Source organism: Ixodes scapularis, unplaced genomic scaffold (assembly GCF_016920785.2).
Source record: "Ixodes scapularis isolate PalLabHiFi unplaced genomic scaffold, ASM1692078v2 PGA_scaffold3__209_contigs__length_174095766, whole genome shotgun sequence".
NCBI lineage: Eukaryota > Metazoa > Arthropoda > Arachnida > Ixodida > Ixodidae > Ixodes > Ixodes scapularis.
In genome coordinates, this window is record NW_024609868.1 from 114,825,821 (window position 1) to 114,844,032 (window position 18,212).

General features: G+C 43.6%; 1 protein-coding gene across 1 annotated transcript in view; it reads right to left on the minus strand.

Moving 5' to 3' along the window:
• The window catches only part of LOC115332050 (arylsulfatase B), an 83,247-nt gene that overhangs the window by 22,345 nt on the left and 42,690 nt on the right, over positions 1-18,212 (minus strand). The window contains 4 exon segments of the mRNA XM_042292853.1: positions 7,277-7,309; positions 7,312-7,399; positions 15,298-15,423; positions 18,058-18,174. Coding sequence (XP_042148787.1) covers positions 7,277-7,309; positions 7,312-7,399; positions 15,298-15,423; positions 18,058-18,174 — 364 coding nt within the window.

Genomic DNA, 18,212 nt, shown 5'->3' on the forward strand with positions numbered 1-18,212 from the left:
GAAATTACTAGCACCACGCATAAGGAAAGATGGTGGATTTCATCAACGAAGAGGCTTCTTATGATGAAGTCTCTTGTCGGAATCGACGTGACAGTGACCGTGTCCGAGTCATACACACGCAATGTTGGCAAGGTCAACAACATTCCTGTTAAATACTCAGACTACGAACTGCTAGACTACCTGAAGGACGCTGGTGTCATCGCAGTCCAACGACAAATTGCATATTCAAGAAAAGAAGACGGCAGCATGGAGCAACAACCAACAGAAAGTGTCCTGCTTCACTTTCCACAGAATCACCCGATGCGTGCACGGGTCCTGTTGGGCTTCACCAGTCATCCTGTGATGGAGTACTTTGGAACCCCAGTACAGTGCTTTCAATGCCAAAGACATGGGCACCTCGCAAGACATTGTCGCGGCCAACAGAGATGCAAGGTGTGCGCTGGATCACACAGCTACAAGGACTGCAAGGACAAAACCGATCCAAAGTGTGCAAATTGTGGAGGCAATCACCGTGCTTCGTCCTCAGGCTGTCCTCATTAAAAGGCAGCAGCTGCAGCCAGAAAACATGAAATCCTAAATGGACCAATACTAAATAACCGTCATCCTTCCCCGAATCTTGAGGTCACGCGCGCCCCGTTGCCTCATCTACCACCTTCTCGCCCACCACCACTTCCCCCTCGTCCCTCTACATCATCCGAGCAGACACAAGTATCTCAACCAACTCAAAGGTCGCAGTATTCTGACGTGTTAAAACGCCAACAAAACGCCCAAATCAACTTCAAGACTCCATCTCACCTAAACTCGACGTTACCTGGTCAAACGCCTCCAGGAAACCGAACATCAACCCCCCCCCCCCCCCTGTACCAGCACCCCGCACACAGAAGCGTGATATGCGCAGACGCGATCATTGGGAGGATCACTTTGAGACACGGCAATCGAGCGACGTCTCGCATTTGCTGGTACCCATGTTTTTTACGGCTCTAAGGGCCATACTCAGCGCGGTGCCCGCAGCTAACAATCTTCCTGAGGTAACAGCACTATTCGCTATGGAAAGACTACTTAAGTCTTCACGAACATTGATGAATGAAGAGTATCCCAATGTCTGATTTGTACAGCCATATAGGAATATTTCAGTGGAATGCCAATGGGTTACGGCAGAAGTCTGGTGATTTTCGTCAATTTCTTAAAAAGAACACTATACCAATACTTGCATTAACCGAAGCTCGCGTGGACGACGACTTTCGCCTCTCAAACTATGTGCAGTACAAATCATCTCGTCAAAATGGTCAAAGTCGAGCGATGCTAGCTGCACAGAAAGATCTGGTATCTGTGCACCTATTCTCTTCGACAAAAGATATCCCAGAATTCGTCGCCTGCAAGGTGCGGTGTGGTAAGTCTTAGTTACAGTTGTGAGCGTGTACATCGAACCTCAAACTCCAATAACTTCAATTGGGTTTTCTGAAATATTTCGTCACGTATCTGCTCCTTTTATTATATGTGGAGACATCAATCGACACCACACAATGTGGGGGAGTGACCATTGCGATAGACGTGGAAATGTCATTGCCGAGTATGTGGACAAGTACAAAATATGCGTCCTCAACGACGGGTCCCCGACCTTTGTTCGTGGCCCTACCTACTGCAGCTGTTTAGACCTGACTCTATGCTCTCCAGACATCTCGCCTCAAATGACATGGATGACAGACAGGGATACCCGAGGTAGCGACCACTTTCCCATTCTCGTACAACACCCTCTTCTTAATATTCGTGGGCAGCAACAGAGAGCACGGATAACAAACTGGCAGATGTTCAGACATTTAAATACTTTAAGACATACCGATTTGAAAGAGCCATGACTTTGCAAACTCGATTTTCCTTAGTTACGAACGAGCAACGCGTCTTGTACCTATACCTAACGGACACGTTGGTGTTAATGGTGAATACGAAAAGCTACGCGCAGAAAGACGAAGAGCAGAACGACGCTATAGAAGATCAGGAAAGGTGGAGACTATAACCAGGCCCAACATATTCACAAGCTTATGCGTCGAGAGTTGCAAATTCTTTCAGTCCGTCGATGGAGGAAGTTCAACGGTAATCTGACCCCCTTCGTTCCGATTCCAATAGTATGGAAAATACTTCGTTCTCTTCGCACGCCGGTTATGCAAAAACAACCTTTCCGCGCGCTAGCTCTTCTGAGGGGCGTATCGGAAGTGACAGTCGCGGATGAATTTTGCGCTCTGTTAGCACAACAAAGCAATGTGGTAACAACTTCCCAATACAAATCTTCCAAGACACAGGCTACTCGTACCTTCGAGAACGAGAGGCATCTAGTGCATGCAGAGCTAGAGCATGAAATCAACATACGTGAAATTTTGTGCGCGCTTCACAACACCCGCAAGTCTACAGCTCGTGGTCTTGATAATATCACTTACGAAGCGCTAGCAAATCTCGGCCCCGATGCCACCAGCACTCTTCTCGAAATATTCAATGAAGTTTGGAGAACAGAGACAATACCGGAATCGTGGAAGTTTGCTAAAATAGTTCCGCTCTTAAAACATGGAAAATCACCACTGAGCCTGGATTCCTTCCGCCCTGTAAGTTTAACCAGTTGCGTCGGAAAGCTACTTGAGAAGATCTTACATAACCGCTTACAGTGGTGGCTGGAAACTAGTAAAGCGTTTCCCGAAGAAATTACAGGATTTCGTCCACGTAGATGCACAATGGATGGCATCTTAGACCTCACCACCTGTGTAGAGTACGAACGAGATAACGGAAACATTACGGTGGCAGTGTTCCTAGATATTCGCCGAGCATTCGATACGGTTAGTCACGCTCATGTTCTTGAAGGACGTGTGCTTCTTGGTGTGCATGGACGCATGCTTCGCTGGATACAAGAGTTTCTTCAATGCAGGAACATCGTAGTGTGTACAAATGATGGAGACAGCAAGCATCATGAACTGCACCATGGAGTGCCCCAAGGTAGCGTGTTGAGCCCTACTCTTTTCAATGTCGTAATGGCCCAGTTACCGCAGAAACTCCAGCCACCTTTACGAATATCTATATATGCTGACGATATTTGTATCTGAATCTCTGGCTCATCCCCAGATATTAAAAAGAAATCAGTTACAGATAGCCTTAGACACGACAAACAAGTTTTTAGAAGAACGAGGAATGGAGCTATCTGCCACGAAATTGGCATTTATACCATTTACCAGAAAAAAGCTTCCTGGTTTTGAACTTAATGTAAATGGAGACTCAATTCAGCGAGTTCAATCATACAAATTTCTTGGTGTCCTACTGGATCAATCCCTGACTTGGTCCAAACATATAGATATGCTGGAAGGGTGAATTAATAGTGTAATTAATGTTTTTCGATGCATCGCGGGTGCGAAATGGGGAGCCTCAATAGATTCAATGCTTTCATTCGACTCGGCGCTAGTGCGACAAGCGATTGCCTACTCTATACCTGTGTTACAGGGGCTCTCCAACACATCCGAAGCTCGCCTTACTTATATACTTGCAAGAAGTCTAAGAGTATGCTTAGGTCTTCCGCGAGCAACATCCAGTGCGCTTGTACTCGCTGCAGCCAAAGAACCACCAGTAACTATCCTAAGAATCCAGGAAGTATGTCGGAATATTTTTAGACTTTCTGCGCGGCCCCTTTTTAATGAAATTCTTTCTCGCAAAGGAAGGAAGGAAGGAAGGAAACTTTCTTCGAACATTAAATTCCGTGCCAGTGATAATCCCTGAACAAACACACTGGGTTCAGGACATTCATAAGCCACCATGGACGCTACCATTACTGGACATCAATATGAACATTCCAGGCATGGAAACAAAAGCATCGATCAATACACACGTTGCTAGGACACGGACTCTTGCACATCTACTGCAAAAATACGACGATAACATCCACGTGTATACCGACGGATCAACCAAGGATGAAGGATCAACATCAGCATTTGCGGTACCCCATTTCAACCATTGGTCATCCTTTCGGTTGTCACATCATACTTCTTCAACTACCGCAGAATTGCATGCTTTACTCGCGGCTGCAATGTACATCAAAAATAGCTTGACAGCGAATTCCTGGGTTATATGTACCGACTCCAAGCCAGCACTGTAATCCATTAAGACCCTGAATACTCGCAACGAAAATATGTCTCTTGTGTACCGAATCTTTGAAGAACTTGGGGAAGCTATAAGATTTGGGCATACGATACACCTTCAATGGGTTCCTGGACATAGCGGTGTTTCAGGAAACACCCAAGCTGACCAACTGGCCACGGATGCATATACAAGCAACAACGTCCAGCTCACACCTTTTACAAAAAAAGCGATGCCGAGCGGTACATTTGTGTCTGAGAAACAGAATGCCCCCTGACACGTGGCTCAAGAGCATCTCGGAACAGAGCCTACTCCTTTTAATTGACCGAGACCTTCGATGTCCAGTTCATAATTACTTGAGCAGACCTATTGAGACATTAATTCATCGGCTACGACTAAATGTCGCGTACACCCGCAGATTTCTTTGCCGAATTCAACTGGTGGAAACACCGAGCTGCACGTGTGGCCATTCCGTGGAAGACGTCGAGCACATAATAATGGACTGTCCAAGATACGACCAGTGGCGAACTCGATTACGAGTGGGACTAAGCATACTCAACAGTCCATCTTTTTCTCTGGCCGAAGTTTTAGGTCCTTGGCCAGACTTAAAAAAGCCAGAAGAGGGCATCAACTTTACTACGTGATTTTTTTACTGGCACAAAGATAGTTGACAGATATTAGGTATTATTTGAAGGTCAAAATACGCACGACGCCCCTTAAAGGATAACTGCGTTTTTATTGTAATTTTATTACTACGTTACAGTAATCTATTGTACATATGTACATATGTATTTCTTGCGTAATCGCTTCTCTTATCGTGTAATTTTGTTTTGTGCGTGTTCGGTAACTGAGAGTATTATTCATGGTGCTCGGATTTTATAATTGGATGTTAAACATCATTCACTCTGTACATTACTTGATTTGAAGTAGCCGGTCCCAGGATATGGGACCAAACTCTTCAACTCATCAAATAAACATTGAATTGAATTGAGATGCTTGTTGTGATTTATTTATTTATTTATTTATGTTCAGTGCCTACAAATGGCCAAAAGCCTAGGACGGTAGAGCACCAAGTCACATTACGGAGGTTAAGGCGACAAAACAAATAAATCCAGAAAATGACCCGACGACAACGCACTATATCATATTGTCAATGCTTCTCTTGAATGATGTGATGTCATCATTCAAAAAGTTAAGGCACCTATCAAGATGATTAAAATAGTTTTGTATGCGAACTACAGGAGAGAAACAATGCATGGGATTAACGGCGAACGTGCGGTTGTTGCGAAAATGTCTAACAAGCACATTTAGATTGATGCAAGACACAATAAAAGAACAGTCATAAGAACAAAAATATGAGATCACATCTGCCGCGTCTTGTTTTTAACTCCACCAATTCTACGCGATTGAGCACGTTTTGCTCAATTGCTTAGGATGGATTCGACGAAAAAGAGAAAGGCGGGACACACTCCGGCTCTAGGGAAGTGTGCCCAGGTTAGCTGACCGGCGTACTTCTGATATGCTAGAGTATAAGGAGTAGTTAGAATAAATTAAACGAAGTGATCTATTTCCAGCGGCTTCTAGGGTGTTACTTTAGTATGATTGCAATGTAGCCCATATTGGGGAAGCGTATATTTTATACTCCGTTTAAGCTGACACTGGATCCAACGGCACAAGCATGATGGCTCGATGTCGCCGCTTTGATGAGTTCTTCCTCAGAACGAGCACTCGCGCTAGAAATGCATATCTTCTAAGCCAGGAGCGCGGACTATAGTTTGGATCATACCAACGTAGCGTAGGCTAGTTACTTTACTGAGGGTGTCGCTAGCCTGAGGTTATTGAGTAAAAATCCAAGAGTACGGTTAGCATTAGCAATTACATAGGTTATGTAAGTAGTTCAGGATAGATCCGACGTAAGATCGATTTCTAAGTATTTGTATAATGAACAGTCCTTCGCTGGGGTGTTAGCAAGGCGATGCAAAAGAATGCAACAAACGAATGCCATGAAAATGAGAGCGATTTACATTTAGTAATATTTAAACTTATTTGCAATTTTTCGGCACGACTTAGATATTAAAGTTATAACGTTCTGTAAAGTTAGTTGAATATTATGTGAATAAATAGTTTTGTAAATTATACAGTCATCGTGGAATAAGCGCACTGATGAGGATATGTTATTACGCGGGTCATTAATGTAGATTGGAAATAAAAAAAAAGTCAAGTATCGTTCCCTGAGGGCCGGCAGACGTTACTTTACTGGTCGGTGATTTCACATTCTTAATAGAGGAGAAGTATTGGGAGCGATTAATGAAACATTAGGAGATCCAGGTGACATCAGAGAGGTGTATATTAAGAGTTCTAAGTTTCAGAGAAAGACATTGATGAGGAATTGTGTCAAATGCCTTAGAAAAGTAAATAAGAAAGCGTTAGTTTGACAGTTCGAATCGAAGACTGTGTAAATGTTGGTAGGAATGCTGTTTATTGGCGTTTGCACGAGTCTTACTTACAAAATTCATGCTGATGTTCAAAAAGGAGGTCGTGTAAGCTCAGATTGTTTATTATATTTGAGTGAAATATATGCTCCAAAAGTTTAGACGGGACACTAGGAATATGAATGGGGCGGTAATTACTGATTAGCTTGCGGCCACTCGTCTTATGAACGGAGATTACATTAGCAATTTTCCAATCATATGGGAATTTAGGAACCATGAGTGACTGCGAAAATATGTCGTAGAAAAAAATGGAGGACATGCTTTTATTTTTTATAAATACTTTCGAGATAATTTGGCGACTTCCAAAATTAGAGGACACCTTCGCTTGGACAATTAGGATAAGATTGATATGAGGGTGAGATAACTTCCATGAGTCAGAAATGTTAGACAGGTCTTCATTACTAAAACCAAAATCCGAAACTGTTAAGACTGAGAATGCTTTGCTCTTATTTAAGGGGGCGGTTGCCATCGTGTAATAATTGCGATGGGGATGGGTGGGCTGTGTTGATTGTTTTCCAAAACGTTTTTTGTTAATTTGTTGGAATGTTGGGGAGGTGAAGTAAGTAATTTTTTTTTCATAAATAATAACACATTTATAAGACCTAACGTAGTCGTAACACGTGTGTGATTCATTGTAAGTTCAACCCAAGTATAGCGCGACTTATCCAAAAACGTACCGGCGTATATAGTTCTATTCCGTGAGCCTATTGATACATGTCGCTGAATTTCTTCGGAACCTGCAGAGGATCACGTAGGTTCCCACTGTGCGGCGCCAGGTGGGACAGGTACAGGAACAGTGGCTGCGGTGGAAAATAAAGTTATTAGGAGTAACAAGATACGAGTAGAGATCACACTAGTTCAGTATGTCTAGAGTCTAAAATTGGTCTAGTGATGATGGAGGACGTTTTAATGCGAAAGCATTGACTGTCCCGTTGAGCGAAGCCGGCGGCGTCTGTACCCGCGTAAAACGGCAACTAAAAAGCCGTAACCGCGATAAACGGCACCTAAATTGACTGCAAAGCGTCGTATCATATGCTTTGTCACGGAAGGTGGCGCGGCCGCTCAAGGACAAAACAGACGAAAGCCGGCGGCTGCGCTCAAGGTCAAAGCGGACGCGCTTCAGAAATAAAACAAAGAAAAGCACAACGACGCCATGCTTTGTCGCGGACTGAGCCGTCGTGAAGCTGGCAAGGTTCGCCGTGCCTGCTCATTGGGGGAGCGTGATGTCACCGCCGTAGCGCCGTGCGCCATAGGAAGATGTGGCGCACTGCTTGTAGGAATACGCTGCGTGTAGGAATGCTTTCGCATTCTTACACGTAAGCAGTCTTAAGTGCCTCTGTCGAATTTTTAATTAACAATCAAAAGGTTGGATTAAACACTGGAGCTATTGTTTTCTGGAACATGTTATTTCATTAAACGCAGAAGGTCGGATGTTTGGTCGATATCAAACCCGCTTTCTGTAGCAGAGGGACGAAGATTACTTGGCTGGTCAGATGTTGACTACTTTTTTACTAAATGATTGCATTGGCTTAGAGTGCCACAGCCAGTGATATGTAGGTTCGGCTTTACATACTCGTCGTCACCTATAGCCATGTGTCAATCTTCTTGTGCTCGTACATGAAGGGCTAACGCTTTCATATTGTAATGATGGCGTGCTTGCTACCGCCCCTTTACGTGTGCAAGAACTACGGTACGCACGCGAGTGCAATCTCGCAGGCTTGTGACTGCGTATGCTTGCGTACACGAGTAGAGACACGGCGAGCGGCGCCTTTGCATTTGAGTATAAAACAAATAAACGGTTAGGACATGATTGGCATAGGAAGCCCGTCGACCACGCCACTAGAAGAACTGATCGCATCGTTTGGCGTAGTTATATTCGTGACTGGATGATTCTCTGTTTTGTACGAGGGTTTACCAAAAAGTGACCAGAGTTTCTTTTTTTTTTTTTTTCGGGAGAGCGGGTTTTTTGTACTAAACATTTTCTTCGCTAGGTGCCTATTGTAGGAACCCATCTGCATGAGCGTACCAGTAACTGTTCCTGTGAGACGATGCGTTCGGCTTCAGTGGATTATTTTGGAGACTTAACGCTTTTGCTTATCTCGGGATGGCTGATGTGTCTGAACAACGTGAGGCAGCTAAATTTTATTTTCTGTTGAAAGAAAATGGCGACGGTAGCGATTGCTATGCAACAGACGGCTTAAAAGAAAGACGCTCTGTATAAAAAGCAAGTTTACAATTGTTTTACAGTTTCGAACGAAACGAAATGTCGATGTATGATCAACCTTGTTCCGGGCGTCTTCGACAAGCCGAACTAAGGAGACGGTGGCGAGAATTCGTCAAGCCATCTTCGATAACTGCTGTTGGACGTTTGATGAACTTCTGGACTTCACTGGAGTGTTGTGTCGATCTTGTCAGCAAATTGTATCAGATAACTTGCACATAAAACGAGTTGCAGCCAAATCAGTGCCTCGCTGGTTCACACCTTAGCGAAAACGCAATCGCTTGGCTACGTGTCGTTCTTCAAAGGATGACGCTGATATTTTCCCAAGTCATTACCGGAGATGAATCCTGGTACTACGGCTAAAATCCCGAAACTAAATTGCAATCCAGCCAATATAAAACTGCGTTTTTTCCACGACCCAAGGAATCGCGGCAAGGGAAGGTTAAAATGAAAGCAATGATCGTCTGTTTCTTTCACGTGAGAGGCACTATACCCTCAAAGTTTTTTTTTTTTTTGAGTCAAATAGGTAACCAAAGATTTTATCTGAAAGTTTGTAGAAGTTTGCGTCATGATTTCCGGAAGAAAAGTCCCGAGTTGTGGCAATGGGAACGCCTACACCACGCGCTGTGACCCCCTACTCTACCTTCCCTACTCGCCACTCCAACGTCCTATAGGTGGCGGGGCGGCAGTCGCAAGATGGCGGAAAAGACGGAGATAAATTCTCCAGGATTTCCCGTGCGCCTGTCCGCTTACGCTGGTCACTGGGCTAAAATTAATTAATTTGGCAACAAATACCAAGCGGTGAGAGTAGGAGCATATTACAGAAGAAAATGAACATGTTCATTCTTAAAAATGGCGGAGCCATGCGGTAACAGCAGCATCCTCCTCCCTGTTATTCCGACGCGGCCCTAAGAAACTGATCATTGAAGGTTAAAACACAATTTTATAAAATTGTTTCGGCGTACTTTTGTCGGTTCTTATTGGTTTAAACCGAAAAGGTTGAACATAAAAACTGACCTTTTTCGGTTAAAACCGAATTTTCGAAACTGTATTCAGCGTACTTTTATCGGTTTTTATCGGTTTAAATAAAAGAACTCCGAACCCTAGTCATAAGGTAAACCTGAGTATCCCCCCCCCCCCTCACAAAAAAAAGTAAAAAAAGAAAAAAATCTTTTTTTAGTTTATGTTTTACGGGAAGAAGACACTACGCTTCTCCGAACACTGATTCTCCGCCCAAATGTAGCGCTGTTATGGTCTGAACCAGATGCCAAAGTTTCAGAACTAACCCTTACCTCGATCAAGAAACTTATAGGTGATTTTGTGGAAATTTCTGTAGGAAATGGAGCCCGTTTTCACCCGTTTTCGGTAAAAGGCGCCATTCGGCCGAATGTATAATAAGAGGTCCATAGACCACAATTTTCCCATTCAAAATTTCAGAAAATCGGTTGTAACTTTTGAATAAGATAACGGTTAGTTCAGAAACTTTGGCACCTGGTTCGGACCACGAAGACTACATTTGGGCGAAGAATGAAAGTTCGGTGACGCGTAATTTATTAGGGCTGTAAAAACAACAACAACAAAAAAACACGTATTTTTGTTTGTTTCTTGGGGGACATCTCGTGTATCTGACTATACACGTTTGCAAGTCCGGTCTCAGGGCGCCGCCATCTTCCTCAGTGGGGTGCGCTCTCGGGAGCGGCCATAATCCGATTACGACGCCTTAGCAAGGCTTCGTAATCGGATTATGACCGGTCCAAGCGCACCCCAGACAGGCAAGATGGCAGCGCCCTGAAGCCGGACTTGCAAACGTGTATACCAAGAGGCTAACAAGTTATATTTTTTTGTCACTAAACAATACTTGTCTAAAAAACAAAAGTCAAACATAAAAAAAAATCGACGGATTCAGTATGTATTGGTATGTTTCGCTGTGGCAAAAATTACAAATGCCATTAAAAAAACGAAGCAAAAAAAAAAAAAAAAAAACTGGGCGAAGCGACGGGGACCGCGACACTGGGTTGCCCATCGCTCGGACGCCGATCGTCTGAAGCTCTGAACGCAGAATAAGAAACATACGTTTTTTTGTGTTTTTTTTTTTTAATTGCTACATTAAGCCGTTTGTTTTCTTTTTTTTCATTTCATCGTCTTTTTACTCTTTTTTGCCGAGTTGCTCGTCTTCAACTTTGTCATTTAAGGTGGCTAGTTTGCAAGTACGGTGCGTGCTATACCCAAACCCCTTCAAGCTGAGGCTATACTTCGTTTTAGCTTCGGTCCGAGCGCGGCCGATGTTATGAGCCGAGGGGCCAATCAAACACCGCGAAAAGCGAAGCGTCATGGCGTGCTCTCCGCGCTTGATAAGGCTAGCTGGCAGAGGAGCACGCCCAGAGAGGTGGCGAATATCGGCTGGTCCTATCAACTGCAGAGGACAAGCCATGATGTTGTGCCTCTTTCGCTGTTTGAATGGCCCTTCGGTTCATAACATCGGCCGCGCTCGGACCGAAGCTGAAACGAAGTATAGGAGCTCCTCCTTCCGCGTGAGCTCGCAGGCTTCAACAGTGGTTCGGTCGCGCGTGCCTGAGCGTTCACACGAGTTAGCAAAGGCAGAAAGCTCGCGCTGAACGCGTAGCTTCTAGTATCAGCTTAAGGGTGAACAGAGTATAGTGTGGAGATAGGTGGCCGAGTGGGCTAGCGCACACCTGGCGCACACCAGCTCGGAGCACATGGAGCGAAAGCTCGCGCTGCAGAACCCAGGGGTCCTGGGTTCAATCCAGGGCTGGTCAGTATAGCGATACAAATGTATCGGGATAGTATCTTAGAGATACTTTCGAGTATCTGCATCTATATATCGAGATATATTTGAAAAATCGTTTTGTATCTCAGTAGTGAAATACATTTACAGTGTATCGCTCGTATTGCGATACTCTGCCAGACTTAGGTATCTCGTTACATTTGTTACCTTTTCTTCAAATAAATGTAAAGAATTAAAACGTCTGTTTAGTGCAAGTTGCTACGAAATTTAAAATATGAGCCCGTCCTACAACATGATCCATCTCAGTCACCAACAATACAAAAACTGTGGTTTGAAAAAGGTAACTTGCAGGAACAACAAAATCAGCTCCTCTCACAAAGTCCTCCGCTCTTTCAAATTTAGCAGAGCGAACGCTCTAAAGGAGTTGAGTGGAGAAAAAGTACGGCCCTGTTGTCTAATCTCCCCAAGCTATGGGTGACTCAGAAGCATATGAGGCGACAGTTTGGGATGCGCCCTCACGGTAAAACAGGGTTCGTTTCGGGCAGGCGCCTTTTGTCAAGCATGGTACGCAGGCTTTACCGTTCTGCAACTATGTGGTTCAACGGAGGTGACATGTTTTTTAGCGGCATTAATGATAAATAAAGAGTTCTGGGTAAGGGGTAGTGCATAAAATGGCACAAAAAAAGGAGCACATGTATGAATTACCATTCGCATTCACCGCGCGATACACCCTTCCCACGTAGCACCATTCGGGAACAAATACGTTTGTATAAGTATCTGTATTTGTACTCCGGAATACTCTTTCGCCGTTTTTGAAAAAAGTATCTCAAGGATATCCCGTTGCATGAAAAACAAATATATCTAAGTATCTGTATTTCGGGCTTTAAAACGCACGTACCTTAGTATTTGTATTCCCGAATACTTCTTTGGAGTATGTCTGCCCAGCCTTGGATCAATCCTCACCCCTCCCGTCTCGATCTGAATAAGCATCGTACCGGCGTGCCGTCGCGCATCACTATTGCGTGGTGCACCTTAAACACCCCAGGCAGTAGTACTGAACTGTCGGTAACAATGTCGCCATGCTCTGGCAGACTAAACTTCTGCTGTATAAACAATTATCTAATCGTTTGTTTTATTTTGCGTGCTATTGTCCCGGTTTAATTGTGGGTGCTGACTGATTTGCTTCACATGCGAGTGCTCTACTTTGATACTGCTTCCGAGTGCTTTTATGACCATGTAATCCACATTCAGCGGTGCTTAATTACGATTAAAAGCGAAAATAAAAAAAACAAACAGACCCCTTCACAAATGAAGTGCCATCTATTGGCTCAAGTATCAGTCTAAACCCGGTCGAAATCTGGCCCATCGTCAACCGTAGACGTACCAAAGTTATCGTGTTCTTTCCTGTCCAGATTTCCTACTCATTTCAATTTCCGACGGTGCCGAAAAACTACTACTCTGTTCAGGGCGCTTCATTACTTGAGTAAAACTCTCGATGAAGTTCACCAGATGTTAGTGTCCTGATCTATCTAGGGTGTGCAAGATCCGAGCATCCCAAGGATTTACATGAAACCATCGAAGGCGTAGTGGATACAAGCTTCTTAGTCTCATCACGGTGACATTGAAGAACAATTATAGCGAACTAACGTCCAGAATGTTCACATTCTGCGTCGGTGCTTGTCTTCAAATTCTTACTTCACCGGATATCGAAATTCCGCCGCTATTAGCATGTACGAATGATGTACACTTAGGTGATGATAGCTATCGATGTAGGCAGACTAGATTTCGGAAAGGGTCTATGCAGCATTTTTTTTTTTTGTTCTCGTTTTTTTGGCACTGTTTTTGTTAGCCAGTTTGTCGTAGTATTTTGAATGCAAATGACGTGCAGTCGAACGCACTTTTATATTATTAAAGTCTGGCAGTTGTGAACCTTTCTCTTTGTCTAGCGAAAAAAAAAAATGCACTGGCGGCCGCGTTCTAAGGTAGGGGAACCGGTTTGAACCGGTTCGCGCTTGTCGAGGCTGGTAACCGAACCGATATTTTGAATTCATCACTGAACCGGAGCCAAACAGGCATAAATTGCAAAGTTTGTGAGCCCGAACCCGAACCGAAGCGAAAGAATTACCGGTTCGACATCCTTGTTTAAAGGATCTCTTGAGCATTGGAAGAAACGGCTTGACAAGTGTATTACATCAGACGGAGAGCACCGCGAAGGTGACTGATATTTAACTGCGTAAAAGTAAATCCACAAGTTTGCAAATATAAAATTCGGTTTCTTTCACATGCTGCAATCTACCAAATGATGATATGCCTTTTTTCTTTCAGAAAACTCGCAGGGCTAATCACTGCAATTTCTGAATGAAGTTCATCGTTGAAATAAGGTCGAAAAGACGTTTTGGCACACACTTGAAATATTTTACGTGAGCATCTGTATCTTCGCGTTCATTGCAGATTTTATATCCTTCATTACAACGCTTTTGTTTTCGTGACATTTACTGAACTTCCGCCACGTGCCGTTATAATTACCTTTCGGAGCGCGCTGTGTAAACGTAGCTTTATGGGCAGGTTACGAACTACAAGGGAAAACCTCTGCGCACTGAACAGCTCCGTGCCACTGCTGCACCAAGGTGGTCGCCTGTAGGAGCGTTCGGGAATTGAAGATCGTGTCATATTTATGACCTCCGCCCTTTCTCTGGCAAAAACTAATTAACTAAAAATTAACTAATTTTATACTTTCAATGCACAATACATCAAAAATTTAACTAATACCAGTGTACGATATTCGACGGCCGAAACGTAAAGTACCCATAATACGAACAAATTACGGACGACAAATTTAGCCTTCCAGATTTCTGCAATTTTGAATCGTGACGTACTCGAATTAAACTATGATGTATCAATATCCCAATTTAAAAGAGATTGTAAGACAAATTTACTGTGCAATGTTCTCACATTTTGTTAGATACTGCTCGTCTTTCTTAAAACTGCAATCATATTTTGTTTTCTTACCTTTCTCGTTACATTGACTTTTGATAGGTCTGTTCAGTCTATACAAAGTTATTGTATAAAAATGTAATTTGTATTTTGAAATTCTTTCTTTTGTAGCTTCATGTTTTTCGACATAATTTTGTCAAATTATATCTCGTATCAACTTTATAAAACTGTTGCGATCTAGACTTTTGGTTTATACCGCGTCTATGTATCTAATACCTATCTGTTTTGTATGTCTAAGCTAAACAAACTGCATATTTGACAGTATTAAAATTTGGCTATTGAACTTATATGAATTTAATGTATATGTACTTAATATGTATAATGTATTATATGTGTATGATGTATTATACGTATGTGATGTATTGTATATGTATGTTGATGCTCGCTGCATACCAAGAGGGGGTTAAGGCCTTGTCAGGCACTCGTGCCTTTACCCTTAAACCCCCTCTGCAGAACATGTATCCGGAAACACAAATAAAGAAGAAAAAAAAAGCATATTTTAGCATGCCCCTATGATTTTGTTATCCTTGTAATAAAGTTCCAGTAATTAGGTTCTTCCGGTGTGCTGCGTGAGTCGACCCAGTTCGGCAACGATATACTATTAATAAACTAAAATTATAATTCGACCATTCGTATATTCGTATAGTATTGACCTTTCACCCAAACGTCGTATACCGCAAGTTTGTATTGTGTAGGTTGATACGTTTAAACAAAGAGGCAGAAATCCATTGAGACACCTTTTCCAGGGGGTGGGTTTCGATGATCCTGATAGCTTCTTCTGTCATGAGCTCAGTGTAGTATCGACCATCAAACTCCCGGCCCCCTAAAAGTCCCCGTCGAAAATCAAATCCTCCTAAGGCAACCTGCAAGGAGAAAAGCTGTTTCAATCACGACTATTATAAGTAAACATTTTGGTCCATGATATGACACTTTTAAGAAAAAAATAATCCGTATAATTAGCTTGTAAGTTATTATTGGGCTCGAGACTGCGCAAATAAGGAACGGCATACACAAAACGCAACTCCTTGTGAAGCAGTGTTTGTTTGTTTATTTGTCTCAATGCATCCGCATGTAGCTCATTGACACTCGAATTTTAGGTCCCTACCAGCTTGGCTTAGTTTTCATAATACAGTCAGCATCCTAGCTAGATCATTTATTTTCCAGAGCCTTTTTCCATCTGGTGCTGCCTTTAATGCGCAATTAAAGCAGTGACGCCTCTAAAGCCACTCTTGCCAAAGTAACAGAAAAACGCGAAAAATGAATTAGTTTGTCAGCCGTAGGTCTGCCCTAGCTGCTGCTTGTTATTGCTCGTGCTGGGGCCTGCCCGGTAGGTGGGGGATAGATGGCCGAGGCATTCCACTTTCGGCTGTCGAGCAAATCGAACGAGGGGCTCGTCAGGGGCGTTGATAACGCCTGACGCCGGCCGTGGTAACTCGGGTTTTTCTTGCCCCATGTACTAGCGTGTTACCTTGCGTCCCGTACCAAGAGGTGATGCCATACAGCGATCAGTTCTACCGCATAGCGACACCGCATCAAGGGCTTTCGAACGTCGTTTGAAGAAGCAGGGGTCCTCAGGACAATGATCGGAATAGTGGAGTTTCAGATGTCCCATGTCTGCTTGCTCAAGCACCCAAGTTAGTCAAGGCAGGGAGGTTTTACACCGTGGGACGCGCAGGCCTCGTCGTGGATCCTCCCAGGCAGCAGCTGGGTGACGTTCAAGGCGTCAAACGACACTATATTTAGGGCCTTCGCGGCCTACGGCAAGGTAGAAGATGCGACTACACTACCCGTAGAAAGTCCCCCGTTTAACGGATCATGTTGAAGATTGCCCGAGACTGGTCAAATATTGAAAACTTTAAACAAATGGCAGGAGAAAAACCTATCAACCTTTTTTAGACGTTATTTTCCCCTGTGTCATTTTTCATCTACTAAGCTTCCAATCTCTTACCACAGTTTCGGTCAATTTTCAACATGATCAACGTCCACCAGCTTGCCTGCACACTTAATGTATTTTGGTTTCACAGAGCCGCGTCAAACGCCCGAACTGTATCGTATGGTGCTTCAGGAGGACGTCGCCCTTGTCAGCCTACCGGACCAGTTACGCTTCGGCAGTGGCTTGGCCGTCGTGGAAGTGCCGGAGAAGGCCTCTACCTTCCTTCGCTACCACAGGACGGGGCACACCTGCTGTGTCGTGCTCCCAGATTCACCGAGTGTCGCGCGTGTGTGCATGAGTGGGCAAACTGTGTTTCCTTCTACGCATTGAGCACAAGGTTGAAGTGGTCATGGATGAAGAAGAGGCGGAAAGTGAGGCAGCGCTAGCGATAAGAGGCTGAGAACTACAACACGGTTGAAAGGATGACAAGCATATGGCACCGCCCGCCTGAAAGTTATCCTTAGTCATTCCATCCTAAGTTCAACAAGGCCATCAGTCGGCGTACACAACCTTTCGTGACCCCATTATCAAGGACGCCTGTTTGTACTTTCTCAAGCTTCATTGAGTTTCTTCTGTACATATTACACGCCTCTAGCGAGTAACGGTCTTGCTGGAGCATCGACGTAATGAATGAGAACCGAGGCGTTAACCTTCTTCGGGTAGGGCACCCAAAGACTTCTGCTACGTCAAAATAACTTGATAAATTAATGTGCCAATTAAGTGGTGAAGTATCTATACTACTTATCTACATTATCTGTTGTATTGAACAAAGCTTAATCAGTTTTGTGGTTTTCTTAGCTCATCAAAAGTTGAAAAAAAAAAACTTGATACATAGCTTTAGACACTAAAACATTTTACGAATGTGAATTAATCCGTTCCAAGGCGAAAACACTATTGGTGTTACTCAAACCTAAGGTTGCTGGTGAGCGCCCAATAATAGGATGCTTGTGATCCTAGCAGCACCTTAGAGATTGTTTTTACGAGCAGCAGTAATCAATAAGCACCACATACAGTCCTCATATAGACAGAAGAAGAAAAAGAAGAAACTACAAATGTAATGAATCACGCACGTGAGAGGAACCATAACCCTGGTGACTGCTCCCCCGGCTTATATTTATGACAATTCAAAGCACTCATTAACAGGTGCAGCACCTCAGCAATTACGAAGATTACACGAATGTTGTTCTGTTCTTGTGTCTAACTCGCGTATCGCATAAAATATCAAAGTTCAAGGAGTGTATCTCTATGCAAAAAGCTTTGGTAGAGGCAATAATTGTTCGGGATTGTTTTCTAAAGCAACCTGGCTCAAGCGGATGTTAGTGAGGCCAACACCCTTCAATGAGGCTGTTCGTCTTACTTTGGCCTTCTCCCCACCCTTTTTAGACCTTTTAGAAATGAAGTATGTTCAATGCAACACCCCATTTTACTACTGAGAATGGTGTATTAGGAAGAAAAAAAATGTGCCTAACAGATTTAGTGATGGGTGCAAGTGTCGAAAATATTGTTCTTACGCCGTGAAGGCTGTAAAATGTTTTAGTGTGTAACCTTCGTATAGCGTTCTCACCTTAGGATGACCTCTTTGGTGAGAATAGTAGTCTTGAAAGCCGCCCCAGGAGCCGATGTGCGTCTGGAAACCTCTCATTGTCGGAGTGTATTCTCTTCTATAGAAGCCCAGATGCCACTGCAAAATATTTGTCCCCATGGCCCGGTGTGGAGAAG